This window comes from Nomascus leucogenys, unplaced genomic scaffold, assembly GCF_006542625.1.
Source record: "Nomascus leucogenys isolate Asia unplaced genomic scaffold, Asia_NLE_v1 001925F_19853_qpd_obj, whole genome shotgun sequence".
Taxonomy (NCBI): Eukaryota; Metazoa; Chordata; class Mammalia; order Primates; family Hylobatidae; genus Nomascus; species Nomascus leucogenys.
Window position 1 is genome coordinate 1 of NW_022096833.1, and position 17,799 is coordinate 17,799.

The 17,799-nt window shown below is 42.9% G+C and overlaps 1 protein-coding gene across 1 annotated transcript; it reads right to left on the bottom strand.

Annotated features, from left to right (window-relative positions):
* Positions 1-303: 303 nt before the first annotated feature.
* On the bottom strand, positions 304-16,801 carry LOC115834054 (leucine-rich repeat-containing protein 37B-like). Its single transcript, XM_030808833.1, has 8 exons — positions 15,582-16,801; positions 13,634-14,157; positions 11,668-11,739; positions 8,777-8,848; positions 5,646-5,717; positions 4,915-4,995; positions 1,393-1,464; positions 304-810 (listed from the first exon to the last, which is right to left on the bottom strand). Exons 1-8 carry the CDS (start codon positions 16,764-16,766, stop codon positions 732-734), a joined length of 2,157 nt encoding a protein of 718 aa, XP_030664693.1. The 5' UTR covers positions 16,767-16,801; the 3' UTR covers positions 304-731.
* Positions 16,802-17,799: the final 998 nt, after the last annotated feature.

The window sequence follows — 17,799 nt, forward strand, 5'->3', positions numbered from 1 at the left end:
GCAGATATGGAGGGCCAGCTGTACTGATAGGGGCAACAACATGGATGGTGGCATAATCTCAAAAAATTATGCTGAGTGAGGCCGGGCAAGGTGGCTCACACCTAGCAGTTTGGGAGGCCGAAACGGGCAGATCACTTGAGGTCAGGAGTTCGAAACCAGTCTGGCCAGCATGGTGAAACTTCATCTCTACTAAAAATACAAAAATTGGCTGGGCATGGTGGCACACGCCTGTAATCCCAGCTACTTGGGAGGCTGAGGCAGGAGAATCACTTGAACGTGGGAGGCGGAGGTTGTAGTGAGCTGAGGTCATGCCTCTGCACTGCAGCCTGAGCGACAGTGAGACTCCGTCTCAAAAAAAAAAAAAAACAATATTAAGTGAAGGAAGTCAAACACAAGAGGCTGCATCCTACATGATTTCATTTATAAGACATTCTGAAAAAGACAAAACTATAGGAACAGAAATCAGATTAGTAGCTAACAGGGGCTGATGGTGGGAGGAAGGGATTGCCTACAAAGGGAAATGAGGGGGCTTTCTGAGGTGACAGAAATGCTTTATACTGGGAATGTGGTGGTGGTTATGTAACTATACATTTGTCAAAACTCATCAAACTATACACTTATAAAGGGTGAATGTTATATGAAAATTATATCTCAATAAACCTGACTTAAGAAAATAATAAAACAAACCTAAAAAAACAACTAAGTAAAAATAAATCTAAGAAAAAAATAACTTACAGTTTTTCCAGTTCAACAGTCATCGTGAGAATGTTCTTGAGCGTTGTAAGTGTGATGTGCGTTGTTCCCATGTCTCTGAAGAAGAAAGCCGAAACATTCATGATATGAACCCATTACAAAATTCTGTACTTCAAAAGATAATTCAAGGACATGTGATTACTTCAATTTTGGCTTCTCTACAAAACAAGCCACTTCAACAGTTTATTTGCTGTAAAATTCCAGAGAGATCTTATTAAAGAAATTTAAGTTGATCTACATCATCAAATTAATAATATTTAAGAGAACTTACACTTTTTTTTTTACCATTATCTTACTTCTCATTTCATATTGCATTCACCCATCTTGATTTACTCTTTTCTTCCTTTTTAGAATAATGAACACCTATTCCTCTTTGCTTTCTTGGTTAAGTAATATTCCACCATGTGTCTACATGTTCCAAATATATACAGGTTCTTCAACACTATTCCTTCCCCTGCTGGCTGTCTTGACCATTATACATCCTTTCTTAATCCTTTTCTTTGCCAATAACTTTTTTCAATAACTCAGTTAAAATTTAAATTATGACTTTGTAGCCTAAATGCAAAATACTTTATCTTTGATGACAAATTTAAAAAGCATAAGTCATCTCATGACTCATGAGAGTACTATAGTACTTACAGATATTTTAATGCCGGCAGTTCAAAGAGATATGGATCTTCGACAGCAGTCAGAGGATTGCGATTGAGAATTCTGAAAAATGCAATGAAATTAAAATTACCTGCATTTTCAATGTGTGAAACTGCATAAAAAGTCTATATTCATTTTTTGGTATGGAACTTTTAGTTAAAAAAAAATAATTTTCTGCTTTTACATAATAAATCACCATTAGACTCGTAAAGCACTATTCCTTTGGGAACTACCTAGGGCTCTAGAAGATAAAGTAGAGGAGAGAAAGCAGGAAAGAAATAGAAAAAAAAAAAAAAGAAGTGGATAGCACAGAAAAAATATGCCACAGAACTTTTCAGGTCAAAAACCCAAGAAATGACTATGTTGGTAGGAAGCCCTGACTCTGTAGGAAACACTATTTCTAGTGTCCTCCATAATTCAAGTTGTTCATCCAAAATTCAAGTTCCTTTTTTTTTTTTTTTTTTTGAGATGGAGTCTTGCTCTGTCACCCAGGCTGCACAGCAATGGCTCCATCTTGGCTCACTGCAACCTCCACCTCCTGGGTTCAAGCAATTCTCTTGCCTCAGCCTCCTGAGTAGCTGGGATTACAGGTGCCCGCCACCACGCCCAGCTAATTTTTGTATTTTTAGCAGAGACGGGGTTTCATCATGTTGGACAGGCTGGTCACCAACTCCTAACCTTGGGTGATCCACCCCCCTCGGCCTACCAAAGTGTTAGGATTACAGGCGTGAGACACTGCGCCTGACTGCTTGCCTTTCATCTTTATAAAGCTTTTTAAATTTATGGTTTAATTTGCACAGTTAAAGAAAAAAAAGGACCAATTCTTTTGCTTTATAGCCAAAGAAAAAGGGATAAATCTAAGAGGAGGAACTGGTCAAAACCATACTCCCATCACATACTCCCACTTGTCTTCTTGTATGACATCACAGCCTTTGTTACACTGCATGTAACCACCTATCTACTTGTCAGTCTCCTGGGCTACCAGCTCCTTGAGGGCAGAGACCACATCGTATTGTCATTGTCATCCCTGTGCCTGGCATGATGTCTGAAATTTACTAGGGATTTAATAAATGTTCATTGAATAAACAAATGACATTTTGTTTATCTGTCAATAAAATGAATAAATTCATTTTGATGTGAATTTTTATTCCAAAATGCTGGAATCTATTTTCTTTTTAATTCTTTAAAGTGAACAAGAAAAAGAAAAGAAACAGGAAGAAATAAAAATCACCCTTTAGGTTAACCCAAGAATCATCACTGTACTTTTGCAGAAATTATAAAAATAATAATTATTACAGTGAGTATCTATTAGGCTGCTACGTATTTGTGATCAGAATTTCACATTTCATCCTCACAATAACCTTATGTGGTAGATATTATTATTGCCCTATTTTATAAATGAGGAAACTGAGGCACAGAGAGGTTACATAACTTGTCCGAGGTCACCAAGCTATGAAGAAGCAAAGCTGTAATCTGAACTCATGTGTTTAATCTGTATGAAGAAAAAAGGTTTACTTTAACCTTATGGTTTTACAATTTTTTCTTTTCTTTCTTTCTCTCTCTTTCTTTCTTTCTCTTTCTTCATTCCCTCCCTCCCTCCTTCTTTCACTTCCTTCCCTTCCCTCCCTTCATCCCTTCCTTCCTTCCTTCTTTTGAGTTAAAGTTTCCATTTATTGGCTGGGCCTGGTGGCTTAGGCCTATAATCCCAGCACTTTGGGAAGCCAGGCAGGTGGATCATCTGAGGTCAGGAGTTCCGGACCACCTGACCAATGTGGTAAAACCCCATCTCTGTCGGAGCCTAGCTCTGCCGCCCAGGCTTGAGTGTAATGGCATGACCTTGGCTCACTGCAAACTCTGCCTCCTGGGTTCAAGTGATTCTCCTGCCTCAGCCTCCTGAGTAGCTAGGATTACATGTGCCCACCACCACACCCAGCTAATTTTTGTATTTTTAGTAGAGACAGGGTTTCACCATGTTGGTCAGGCTGGTCTCAAACTCCTGACTTCAGGTGATCCACCCACCTCAGCCTTCAGAAGTGCTGGAATTACAGGCATGAGCCACGCTCCTGGCCGCCAGATTCTTATGTGGGACTCCCACTGTTATAAAGTGCTTAGTAAAGGTGGTGAGTTTAAGACATTTGTATTGATGCTACCCAAACCTCTTGGTGGAGGGACCTAATGAGCCTGTTCTCTGGTGTGAGGGCAAAAGAAAAACAGACCCTCAGTGTCTCTTCCCTAAGTTAAGCATCAGCAAATTAATGAAGACAGAGAGGAGCATCTGCAGAAACTGCTGCTCTAATCCAGACACATCCTGAACACCTCCCTCTACCTCAAAATGAACTGTGTGAAACTAGATTTCTGAACCACAAGAAAGAAAGGTGGAAAGTATTTTCTAAAGTCAGATGTAGAGGAGAATCTTCACCTTGAGTCTAAAGTCCCCTTCAGGCCATTGAATATACCCACTCTGATTTGCTGGGTATGTTATACAGAGAAATCATAGAATTTTTTCACTTACGGCAGAAGAGTAGTCAGGAAAGTATATGGAATTAAAATAGAGCGATGTATTTTCTTTACAAAATTTTTTTTTTGCACAATAGCTTAACATAAACACCATTTTGGCCAGGCATGGTGGCTCACACCTGTAACCCCAGCACTTTGGGAGGCTAAGGTGGGCAGATCACCTGAGGTCACAGGAGTTCGAGACCAGCCTGGAGGGGAGGTTGGAGTGCAGTGGCACAATCTCGGCTCATTGCAACTTCCACCTCCCGAGTTCAAGCCATTCTCGACCCTCAGCCTCCCGATAGCTGGGATCACAGGCACCTGCCACCACGACCTGCTAATTTTTGTATCTTTAGTAGATAGAGATGGGGTTTCACCATGTTGGCCAGGCTGGTCTCAAACTCCTGACCTCAAGTGATCCTCCCACCGGCCTCCCAAGGTGCTGGGATTATAGGCATGAGCCACTATGCCCAGCCCTACACTTTGGATTTAACTTTGATTCCTGCTCATATGCAGAGTTTCAAACTGCTTAAATGCCTGCAACATTTAGCTGCAAGGAAGAAAGCTTAACACAAAGTCCTCCAGGGAGCAAAAAACTGCACCACTATGCCCAGCTAATTTTTTTGTATTTTTAGTAGGGATGGGGATTCACTATGTTGGCCAAGCTGGTGTTGAACTCCTGACCTCAGGTGATCCACCCCCCTCAGCTCCTAAAGTTCTGGAATTACAGGCCTGAGCCACCCCGCCCAGCAACAAGGCTAATTTGAGGGTCACTTGTTTGATGCCTTTTCTTGCCCATGCCATAGGTCAGAACTAGGACAAGCAGAGCACGTCATATATAAGCTGCGTAAGTCTCTTGGCCTCTTTGTACCTTAGTTTCCCCATTTGAGAAAAACAAATGGATCTTAAGACACGCTTTTCAGAGTTCATAATGGGCTTATATCCAGCTAACCAATAATTGTATGAGTTTTTATACAAAATAGTTGTTTACACGTATTCATCTTCTATTTCACTTACAAGTTGTGTAAAAACTGCATTCCGTGCCAGGCCTGAAATGTTCCGTGGCTCAGTTCCGTAATTAAATTGCAGCCCAGATTTCTACAAAAAAAGACATAAGCCAAAGGAAAAAAAATTATTTCAGAACATTTATCATTTGCTGTGAGTCTAATTTATATAGGATGGAACATAACCTCAGTCCTTTCTCTGTGCACTAAGGAAATCTCACTGTGGAAGATACTGGCTTATGATTTATACTTTAACATTGCACATGTGGTGCATTAGCTACAAAACAGTGAACGCTCAGTAAGTACCTGTGTTAAGTGGTCTTTATTTCTCTAGAACAGGATTTCACGACTTCAGTACCATCGACATTTTGGACTATATAACTCTTTGCCGTGGGGGTTTGTCTTATACTTTGCAGGATGTTTAGCAGCATCTCTGGCCTCTGCCCACCAGATGCCAGGAGCCACAACCACAGTTTTGTCAACCAAAACTGTCTCTGGACATTACCAAATGGCACCTGAGTACAAAATCACACCAGTTGAGAACCACTGCTCTCTGATGATTCACTATGATCTGTGTAATAATTCTCACACTAATCTTTGCTAGAGACAAAAAGGAATTGCTATATAATTTTAGTACCTTTCTACTGGTCAAATTTTAATCATATTTCAAAATGAATAGCAAAGAGGTTTATAATTAAGTTTTATAAAAATTCCAAATGTAATAAAGTTATATTTGTAACTTACATATACTGCAAAAATGGTAGTGATTCAAATGTACGTCTTTCAATATACTGTATTTTATTGCAGGATAAATCTCTAGGAAAAATAAAATGAAAATATTGCCTTATAAGTTATCAGTGTTGACTAGTATGAATAATAGCAAGAGTTTAGAATAATATTGAATACACATTTTTCATCTCGACTGTAAACGTTTGGACCTGTATTTGAACTTTCCAGAGCCCCTAACCCTGCCTGTACCTCTCCTAGAGTCTCACCTTCATACTTTTAATAAATAAAATATACAATAGACTTTGGAATTAATTTTTCCTGAGAGCAGTAGACTTGATTAGATGCCCTTTTGTAGTCTCATCAAATCCTAGATTATAAGCTCAAAGCTTTTATCTCTATATATAGTTTCTAATATTAAAATTAATAGCCTCACATTTATACACCTTCCTAGTTTAGGTTTGTTTTCCTATGCCACTTCAGTATCAGAAGAAATAAAAGACATCCTTTCACAGCATTTGAAAGGAAGTTACTTAATACATAACTTTGAACTAATATTCAAATCATATTAATACAATTAATTTCTACATATTAATAGAAATTAATTTTTGGTTTTATATTGCTTTAATATTTCATGAAAGCAATTTCTTCAGTTATACAGTGATGGGGCTTTTCCCTCCCTCTTTACCTGGATGGTGTAACATTGGCTGATGTCTCCATCTCTAGTCTCTCCATTCCTAAACTATCCTGCACACAGTCATCATATAAACTCTCTAGAAGTGGCTTGCAAAGACCAGCACCTCCTGGGAAATTATTGAAGATGCAAATTCTTGGTCCCACTCTAGACCAACTGAATCAATAACTAGGGGTGGAGTCCAGAACTGAGTTCTAATGTGCCCCCTCAATGACTGTGATGCAGAGCCATCTTACAGCACTGCTGTGATAACACGGTTCCCCATGATGGCTCCTCAGCTTGGCATTCAAAGCCCTAGAAGATCTGGCTCCAATTTCCTACTCTCCCTCCTTGTAATCTACAGGTACTCATGGCATTCCTCGAATACTTTCCTGTGTTTTGCCCTTCTCCCATTTCCCTTTTGCAAGTTTAGAATATTGTCCCCAAGATGTCTGTCCGATGCTACACAATGGCCCTTCAAAGTCCTATTCAAATGGGATTGTTCTAGTAACATCTTCCTGGGTCCAAACTGAAGTATTTTCCCCTATTCTATGCTTCAGAAACAATTTATCCTTCCTAGTGCCCACATCCATTTCTTCTTCTTCTTTTTTTTTTTTTTTTTGGACGGAGTCTCGCTCTGTCGCCCAGGCTGGAGTGCAGTGGTGCAATCTCGGCTCACTGCAAGCTCCGCCTCCCGGGTTCACGCCATTCTCCTACCTCAGCCTCTCCGAGTAGCTGGGACTACAGGTGCCCGACACCACGCCCGGCTAATTTTTTTGTATTTTTAGTAGATTCGGGGTTTCACCGTGGTCTCGATCTCCTGACCTCGTGATCCGCCCGCCTCGGCCTCCCAAAGTGCTGGGATTACAAGCGTGAGAATGTAGTTATTTTTCATCCCATTTTTTCTGAGCATAAACTCCTTGAAAGCATGGACTAGGCAATGCTCATCTGCATTGCCCACCATGTTTAAAACTGACACATGGAAATAAAGTAAATTCAAATATTTGTAAAACAAATGAATAGCTGGCCGGGTGTGGTGGCTCATGCCTGTAATCCCAGCACTTTGGGAGGCTGAGGCGGGTGGATTACAAGGCAGGATATCGAGACCATCCTGGCTAACAAGGTGAAACCCTGTCTCTACTAAAAATACAATAAATTAGCTGGGCGTGGAGGCATGTGCCTGTAGTCCCAGCTACTCGGGAGGCTGAGGCAGGAGAATGGAGTGAACCTGGGAGGCAGAGCTTGCGGTGAGCCGAGATCGCGCCACAGCACTGCAGCCTGGGTGACAGAGTGAGACGCCGTCTCAAATAAATAAATAAATAAATAAATAAATAAATAGCTGGGGGAGTGAGTAGAAGGAAAATGATTATTTTAAAGCAAATGTTGTTTTATTTCTTCATGGCCTCTGTGCACTTTGGCATCCACTTGAGGGTCTTTTCACCCACTTTCCTTAAGCCTTTCACATTTGAAAGAATCTGTTTGCAAAACAGCATCACTAATAAGGATGAATGACATACACACCTCTATGGACAGAGGATAAGAATCAAGCTTTCATAGCAATTGAACATAGTATCTTCTTGTCTCTTAACAGACAGAAGTACTATGCAGGTATCCCTTTCTTGGTAACAGGGCTCGGGAGATAGTTACTGTATAAGTTACTGTGAAGAGTTAGGGGCATTTCTGATATGCTTCTTACTGTAAACATTTCTAGCTCTACCACTTAACCATCATTTTAAACATCTGTTTTAATATAACAATTCCCGAAATGAAATCCTTAATACTAGTCTATTTTCTTGGTAGCTTAATATTCTTGATAATATTATTTCTATAATTCAGCTGATTTCAAATATTTAAATGTTAATTTAATTCCGATTAAATTACTAAAAAATTCTGGATTAATGATGCTCAAATGAATGTAGGTGGTCCATATTTTCTTCTCCTTTAGGCAACAATCTGAAGTTAACTTTAATTCCTTTCATCCTACTAAACCAACTTTTTCAAATCTTTTTTTGTGAAGGTCAGACAGTAAACATTTTAAGGCTTTGTGGGCCACATATGATCTCTCTCGCATATTTCTCTTTCTTTTTTCTTTCACAGTCCTTTAAAAATGCAAAAACCATTCTTAACTTAATAGGCTATTAAAAAATAGACCCTAAGTTAGATTTGATCTATTGGCTGTAGATTGAATAAAAGATGGTATGTAAATCCTTATAAAACAAGGTTCATATGGGTGTCAGTCACTGCTCAGATCTTCTTACCATGTGAAATTTTTTCCGTCTGTTTTGTCTATACAATTTAAAAACTGAAAATGCATAGGACGTAGCTAATGCTAGAGATGGGCGGAGACCCTATACAAACTTACAGAATTGCAGAATTTTATTGCTGGAAGAAATCTTAGAGATTATCTAATTTGAACCCCTTATTCATTTTAAAAATAATATGACTAAAAACTCAAAAATATGATTAACTAACTTACAAATACTGGAGGGATAGCAGGCCTTCAAATGAATCGTTATGTAATTCAGTCAAATAATTTTCACTGAGAATTCTGGAAAATGAAAAAGTTATTTCTAGATTAAAATGCAAACTACAACTATTTGCTACACAGGACTATCTCCTGCATGTGGAGGAAAGCTGGGTCATGGTCATTTCTAGATGGTGGTATCTGCTCTGCTTTCATTCAAACCTTTTCTTACATTTTCCTTTTTGTGTCCATCTCTCTCCACCACCATCACCACACACACAGGCAAGCACAGACACACATGCAAGCACACACACACAGGCAAGCACAGACACATATGCAAGCACACACACACACATGCAAGCACAAACACACAAGCAAGCACACACACACAAGCACACCACTCCACTCTTCCCACCAAATTGTATCTTTAATGACTCCTCTCTAGATCATAATATACCTTTCAGAATCCAACTCTGGGTGGCACCAAGATCAGCAGAACCTCCATTTCCTCCTCTCTTTTCCCAAACCTTATTATGAAAGCCCCACATGGGACCATGTCAGGGCTGCAAGTGAAGCCATTCAACTTTTTTCTCCCATCAAAAAAATGTGAGAACTACAATGTGCATAAAGTGCACATAATATAAATGTTGTTTATATTTAATTTAATTTAATTTCTGAGACAGGGTCTCATTCTGTTACCCACACTGGTCTCAGACTCCTGGCTCAAGTGATCCTCCTGTCTCCGCCTCCAAAGTCTTGGGATTGCAGACATGAGCCACCTCACCTGGCCAAATATTCAGTTTAATAATTGTAAAGCAGATACCCATGCAAACATTGTTACAAAAGATTATTGCTAGCATCCCAGAAGCCCCAGTGTGCCCCTTTCCAATCACATTCCTCTCTCTAACCCTAATAGGTAACCACTACCCTGACTTTCGTAATGATTTTCTTGCTTTTAAAATGTAGTCCTGGCCTGGCGTGGTGGCTCATGCCTGTAATCCCAGCATTCTGGAAAGCCAAGGCACATGAATCACCTGAGGTCCTGAGCTCGAGACCAGCCTGTCCAACATGGTGAAACTCTGTCTCTACTAAAAATATAAAAATTAGCTGGGCATGGTGGCGGGCACCTGTAATTCCAGCTACCCAGGAGGCTGAGGCAGGAGAATCCCTTGAACCCAGGAGGTGGAACTTGCAGTGAGCCAAGATCGCACCATTGAACCCCAGCCTGGGCAACAAGAACAAAATTCCGTCTCAAAAAATAAATAAAGCAATTCTCCTGCCTCAGCTTCCCAAGTAGATGGGATTATAGGCACCCACCACCATGTCTGGCTAATTTTTGTATTTTCAGTACAGATGGGGTTTCGCCATATTGGCCAGGCTGGTGTGAAACTCCTGACCTCAGGTGATCCACCTGCCTCGACCTCCCGAGGTGCTGGGGTTACAGGTGTGAGCCACTGTACCTAGCATGTGTTTTATTTTTAATTTAGAACTCATGTATGTCTTGTCTATATAAGTCAAACTAATGATGTGACACAAACTGTTGTGAAAAATGTTACTTTGAATGTAAGCATTTTTTCCAAAATCATTTATGTGTCTAAACTAATTCCTTCTATAAATCAGGAAGAAAACGATAAAACAATTCAACAGGAAAATGAACAAAGGACAGAAAACTCAGAGAAGAAACACAAATGTTCAATAAACGTATGAAGATATTTAATTAAATTCATGAGGGATCAGAAAAATTCAAATTTGGATGGAATCCCTTTTATTCATCCATAACTTCAACAAAAAGTTGGCGAGTACCCAGCAGTGAAAAGGTGTGGGGAAATGAATGCTGTCATATTCTGCTGACAATAGAGTCAGTTGGCACAACGTTTTTGAGGACAATTAAAATTTTGTGTCTACATAGTCTTCACCCCAACTCTTCCATTTCTAGATATCTATGCTACAGGAATACTTGCCCACTAAGCATAATCTAAACATTCATCAATGGGGAAATTATTAAATAAACTATGATGCATCCATACTATGGATTATGCAGGAGTTTAAATGAATGGGGTGACCCTCTAAGTCCTAGAAAGGAAAGAAATTATGAAGTGAAAGAATATCATATGATATAAGTGATACCATGAAGTGAAAGAATCAAGTTGCAAGATGTTACCCTTTATGTAAAGAAAAAAGATTTTAAAAACCACACAAAAATCTATTTTGCTTTATGTAAATATATATGTAGGAAAGTGGGGAAAAGTCTGGAAGCACGTATACTAAACAGAGTAGCATTACCTCAGGAATGAGGGAGTAGGGCACAAGGAGGGTTTTTGTTATACCTGTTATTGCATTTTTGTGCATTAAAAATAGAATCATGGGCTGGGTGTGGTGGCTCATGCCTATAATATGAGCACTTTAGGAGGCCAAGGTGGGAGGATCACTTGAGCCCAGGAGCTCAAGACCAGCCTAAGCAGCATAGGAAGACCCTGTCTCTACAAAAAATACAAAATTAGGTGGGCATGGTGGCATGCACCTCTGGTCCCAGCTACTTGGGAGGCTGAGGTGGGAGGATCACTTGTGCCTGGGAGGTGAAGGCTGCAGTGAGATGTGATTGTGCCACTGCACTCCAGCCCAGGGCACAAAGTAAGACCCTGTCTCTGAAAAAAAAAAAAGAGGAAAAAAAAGAATATAACCATGTATTATTGGCATGATAAAAAATTTAAATTGCCACTTATTTTAGAGAGAGCCTATCAAATTTAATTTTAAAATAACCATAGGATTGCAATCCACAGAGGTTGATTTGGGGTATGGAGGGGAAATATCTTTTCTCAGAGGTATGGACCTCAAAATTCTGGACCAAGAAGGATCTTACAATGCAGTTAGTTTTTTGTCATATTTGGAGAGAATATACTCACAGTTTCTCGGTCCAACTGTATGCTTTCCATACATTTCCATCAATGTATGAAATATAGTTTCCTTGGAAATTTCTGTGAAGAAAGACAGTTTATATCCTTGAATAGGCAGGAAAAGAATGAACAGAATAAATAAAAGAATCATGGCAACATTGTCGGGGATATTCAGAAACAGAAAATAGCACCTGCTTTCTCATTTCCAGAGCTATCAGCTTCCCAGTTTGCACAATTCATCAAGAAATAATGCGGGGCCACTGGCACAAATGATGAGGCATCTCCCGGAAGCTTAACTTCCTATCCATCCCATCTCTTGGACAGACGATGCCAGTTAATTACTTTGAATGTAAGTATTTTATCCAAAAGCACTTATGTGTCTAAACAAAATCCTACAAATCAACACAAAAATGGTAAATAATTCAACAGAAAAATGGGCATAAGCTTATCTTTATCGATAAATAAGTAGAAAGAAACCCTATGCCAGGTAACACCAAAGCTTTGCCTTCTGTTGAAACATCCTAGGCTTTTTCTTTCCACTCTTATTACAACTGATCTGATTTAGCCCCTTCACACTTTACTCCTACATTTTGCTAGACCTTTCTATTTTGTCTCCCTGAAATAAGCTTTTCCTTTTGGGCACTCTACATACGGATTCTAAAATAATCCTTTGCATGTCTATACTTGAACATAAAGCAAAAAAGCAAAATAAAATAAAATAATCTTCCTGTTTTCATCATTTAATCTCTCTTGCTTGGAAACTTTCAATGGCTTTCCATACTTCATTGTGTACTCTTTAAGACCCAAGTAAACTTTTAGCTTATCCATGTAGCTTTCCCTGATCTCCACACCTCAAGGACCACAGATTCTGGTAAATTCTAGCACTGATGGTATGCATTATCTTTTAGTAATTAATTCTATATACCTCCCTTTTTATGCCTATTCTCTTTCTTCCCTCCTATCATTTTCATGTTCTGCAGACAATAGCATACTTGCTCCTGGGTTTGACACAAAATGAGTGCTACATATAAAAAGCCAGGGACAAAAATGAGTTCTGGACATAACTAGAGGACTGAGTAATCATGTTAACAGCCAACACTCCTACATATGCTAGGCACTGATGAAGTGTTTCAGATATTCACTCACCTAAATTTCACGACAATCCTATGAAGTGGTAACTAGCATAATCCCCAGTTTAAAGGTGAGGAAATTGAGTCACAGAGCAGAATAACTTGCTCTGGATCACCAAGCTAATAAACAGACCTGGGTTCAAACCCAGGCAGCCTGGCTCCAGAATCAACTCTTAACCACTTAGAGCATCATCGCTGAGATCGGGAGAGTGACAGGCTGCTGTAAGGAGGGTGAAGCGGGCCAGGTGCGGTGGCTCACGCCTGTAATCCCAGCACTCTGGGAGGCTAAGGTGGGTGGATCACCTGAGGTCAGGAGTTCAAGACCAGCCTGACCATGGAGAAACCCCGTCTCTACTAAAAACACAAAAAATTAGCCAGGTGTGGTGGCGCATGCCTGTAATCCCAGCAACTCAGGAGGCTGAGGCAGGAGAATCACTTGAACCCAGGAGATGGAGGTTGCGGTGAGCCAAGATCGTGCCATTGCACTCCAGCCTGTGCAAGAAGAGTGAAACTCTGTCTCAAAAAAAAAAAAAAAAAAAAAAAAAAAAAGAGGGTGAAGCGAAAATAGGAGCAGAGCAGCAGGTAAGCAATGATGTGATGGCGCTAAATAAGAATGGATAAGAAAATGAGTAAGAGTAAAAGACTGGGGTAAAAGTAAAAGACTGGAGAATGGGTCTAACATTAAAGGAGAATGAGGAGAAGGGAGAGTTGACAAGCAAAGGTGAAAGCAGAAAGTCAGTTGTCAGTACGGCTTGGGGAGATAAAGAAGGCCCAGGAAGGCCTACAGGAAAAGGCTGCCATGTCAGGCAAGACACAGAGGACGATTGAGGAAAGGTGATTCTTACAAGGTGGTGAAGATGCCATTGTAGGAGTTGGGCTCTGGCACAGGCACTTGGTGGAGCCTCTGCTTTGGGCTGAGATCAACACATGACAGAGTCTCATCTCCGCAGGTACAGAGCTCACATATGTTGGTGCTTGTGGAGGCCTTCTGCTCCTCTGGTGCAGTTTCAGACTGCACCAATGAATCCTGCGAAGATTCTAACTTTGTAGGTGGACCTGTGACCTCAGTCAGGCTTCGATGCAGAGTCTGAACCTGGTCTGGATGAGGAGCTGTAGTCTTCTCCAGGACTGTGGAATGTCCAATCTCTGTAGTGGGTTCTGGAGTTATGGCAAGTCCCGGGTCTGGAGGCTGAGCTGAGGTTTCCTGCGTGGTTGGAGATGGTTTAACCTCTGTAGTAGGCTCTGTAGTTATGCTAAGCTCCAGGTCCAGAGGTTGAACTGTGGCTTCAGTCAGGTGTGAATGCTGAGTCTGAATCTGATCTGGATGTGGAATTGTCACCTTAAGGTGCTTTGGAGGAACTATAGTCCTCTTCAGGGGTGTAGAATGTTCAACATCCATAGTGGGTTCTGCAGTGACGGTAAGTCCCAGGTCCAAAGGTTGAACGGGTGACATTGGATGCTGAGCTCGATCCTGACCTGGTGTTGGAATTGTTACCTCTTGATATATTTCAAGTTGGGGTACAACTTTCTTAGGAGGCTGAGTTGGGGTCTCCTGCATGGTTGGAGAAAGTTCAACCTCTGTCGTGGATTCTAGAATGATGGTAAGTCCCAGGTCCAAAGGTTGAACAGTGACACTGGGCAATGTTGAATGCTGAGCTGGATCCTGGCCTGGTGTTGGGACTGTCACCTCATAATGAGCTGGAGGTTGAGCAGCAAACTCCTTAGGTGGCTCTGGAAGCTGAACTGGGGCCATTTGCTGCCTTGAATGTTCTACCTCCTTAGGGGACTCTGGAGCCTGAACTGTGGCCTCCTGCTGGGTCAGAGAAGGTTCTGCCTCCATAGAGAGCTCTGGAATCTCAGCTGGAACCTCCTGCTGAGTTACAGATGGTTCTATCTCCTGAGGGAACTCTGGAGGCAAAGGTGGGGCCATCTGCTGGGTCAGAGAGGGTTCTATCACCATAGCAGGGTCTGAAGGCTGAGCAGGGACCGCCTGCTGGACTGGAGAGGACTCTACCTCTTTAGGTGGCTTTAAAAGCCGAGTTGGGGCCTGCTGTAGGACTGGAGATGGTTTGACCTTCTCAGGTGGCTCTGATGGCTGAGCTGGTATCTCCCACTGTGGTGGAGGACTGACCTCTTCAGTGGACTTCCGAGGATGACCCGAGGCTTCCTGCTGGGTTGCAGATGGTTCAACTTCCTTAGGGGGCTCTGGTGGCTCAGCTGGGAACCCTTGCTGGACTGGAGAAGGTTCTGCCTCCTTAGGGGGATCTAGAGTCTGAGCTGTGGCCTCTTGGTGGACTGGAGATTCAATCTTTTCAGGAGAATGCAGAGGCGGGGAAGGGAGATCAGGCTGGGCTGGAGAAAAGTCAGCCTGTTCAATGGGAATAGGAGGGTTGTCCTGCTGGACTGGAGAAGATTCTACCCCCATAGTGACTGCTGTAGGTTTGGTAAGCTCCCTATCTAGATCTAGATATGACACATCTAGAGGTGAACCTATTGCTTCATCATTCAGTGAACTTCCAAAGTCTGAGGAGAGCTGAGTTGGAGGTGAGTTGTGGTCTCTTTATGGACTGGAAGTTGTTCATAATTTTCAGGTCTACTTAGCTGCTGAATTATGTCTTGCTGGTCTTTCAAACGTTGAAACTGCTCAGGGGACATTAAGGGCTGAGCTGGGGCCTCCTGCTGGGCTGGAGAAGATTCAACCTCCCCAGAAGACTCAGAAGGCTGAGCTGGCTGCTCCTGCTCACTGGGGGAAAGTTCAGGCTCCATGGGAGGACCTGGCGGCTCAGTTGGGGCCTCCTGTTGGGTTGCAGAAGGTTCCACCTCCTCTGGAGGCTGATTTGGGGCCTCCTTCTGGGCTTGGGAAGATTCTGCCTCATTTTTGGGCTCTGATGTCATGGTAACCTCCACATCTGCAGGTTTAATGGTAATGTTGGGCAAGTTATAATGAGCTTGATCCTCACCTGGAGGTTGAACTGTCACTTCATGATTCAGTGGAGTTTGAGCTAGACTCTCCATAGAGGACTCTGGAGGCAGAGCTGGGGACTCCTGCTGGGTTGAAGGTTCTACCTCCTGAGGGAGCTGTGGAAGCTGTGCTGGGGCTTCTTCCTGGAGTGAAGAGGACTGGATGTCTTCCAGGGTCTCTGGATTTTGAGTTTCGGGCTCTCGATGGAACTGAGAAAGTCCAACTTGCTCAGGTGGCCCTGGAGGCTCATCTGCGTTCACCCGGAGTTCTGGAGGCAGGCTGCCAGGATACAGTGTGTCCATACTGGAATATTCATCCTGAAAAGTCTGTTTCTGACGCTGAGGTTTGGATAATTGGTGTGGAATCCCAGTAATCTCAGCAAGGCTCCAACGCTCAGCTAGATGTTTCTTCAGGTTCTTGGGCGAAACCACAAATTTGGTTGGTTTTGAAACCTTACTCTCTAGTGGAACAAGTATATCATCTGCCTGATGACCTGCAGCCCGATCTAGATCTGCAGTTGAACTTATTTTTGAGGCGAGGAAGCTGAACTGGGTCTGGTTCTGATCCCCATCCAGCAGTGGAACCATCTCTGGGAGCCTTTCTTGCGGAGTCAGCTTGTCATATAAATCCTGCTGGGCAGCCGAGAACTGCTCTGGTCCCAGGGGCAGCTCTCCAGCTGAATCGGTGTCCAGGAATGGAGCCAAATTTTCAGTCGATTCCTGGGGCAGGGATGACATCTGCAAAGAAGCAGAGGGCCCCAGGTATTCAAAGTCCCCCGGGGCTGCTAGGGGAGCAGGTGCATGGGGAGATTCCCACGGGAGATGGGAGGAGCGGGAAGACCAGGGCTCAGGTGGCCCCATGGGGTTAGAGGTCAGCTGGAGCGGGTTGACCCGCACCAGAGGCTGAGCCTCCTTAACTAGGAAATACAATAGTTGCCACGTAAGGAGGGGCCATGGGCCCCAGAAACGCAGCCAAGACATGACACACGCTGGTGCTGCACACTCAACGGGAGCCATTCTGGCAGCCGGAGATGCTCATGCCCTTTATGAGCGTGCGCCCCGCCCTGTCTTTATGACACCTTTAGTTATGTCACCTTTATTAGGCTCGGGTCCAGATCTGCTCCATGTTACCAGGGCACTCATGTCACAATCCCACCCAAGCACCCCTTCCCACCATGCCCGGCGGAACACCCCTCCCCTCCCCTTAGTGAGGAAGGATTTGGGCCACAGGCCGGGTTGGTCCCAGGACTCCAGTGGCCTGCTGTGGTGTGGTGGGGTGGGGTGGGGTCGGGTGGGGGCGCGGCAGAGCTTCCCAAGGAAGTCACGAGACCTCGCCTTGGGATCTTCAGAAGTGCTAGTTCACAGGCCGGGTGCAGTGGCTCATGCTTGTAATCCCAGCACTTTGGAAGGCCGAGGTGGGCGGATCACGAGGTCAGGAGATCGAGACCACGGTGAAACCTCATCTCTACTAAAAATACAAAAAATTAGCCGGGCGTGGTGGCGGGCGCCTGTAGTCCCAGCTACTCAAGAGAGGCTGAGGCAGGAGAATGGCGTGAACCCGGGAGGTGGAGCTTGCAGTGAGCAGAGATGGCGACACTGCACTCCAGCCTGGGCGACAGAGCGAGATTCCATCTCAAGAAAAAAAAAAAAAGAAGTGCTAGTTCACTTCTGGCAGCCTGAATTCTTCCTCCTCCAAGGCGAAATCCAAGAATACTCTTCCTTCCAGGGAGAGAAACTGACCTTCAAATGGGCACCAGTTAGGGTGGCAGGCAGGACGCACGTTACAGTCATTTATTCCAAAATGTTGCCATTTTCGCTAAACTGTTGCATGTTTGATAATTAATTCACCACCCTATTAGGTAGGGGCTACCAGGGAATAAGCAAGGACTTCAAATTTTCTGTAGGAGGGGAGTTGGGGGTGGGCGATTCAGTCTGGGAGGTTTTAATCTGAGTGAAGAGCCCTTTGCACTAGGCTGGGAGGAGGCTGAACTGTCATCCTGCCTTAACTCAACACAGCCATTACCCTAGAAGTTACAGCGCCACCCTTCAG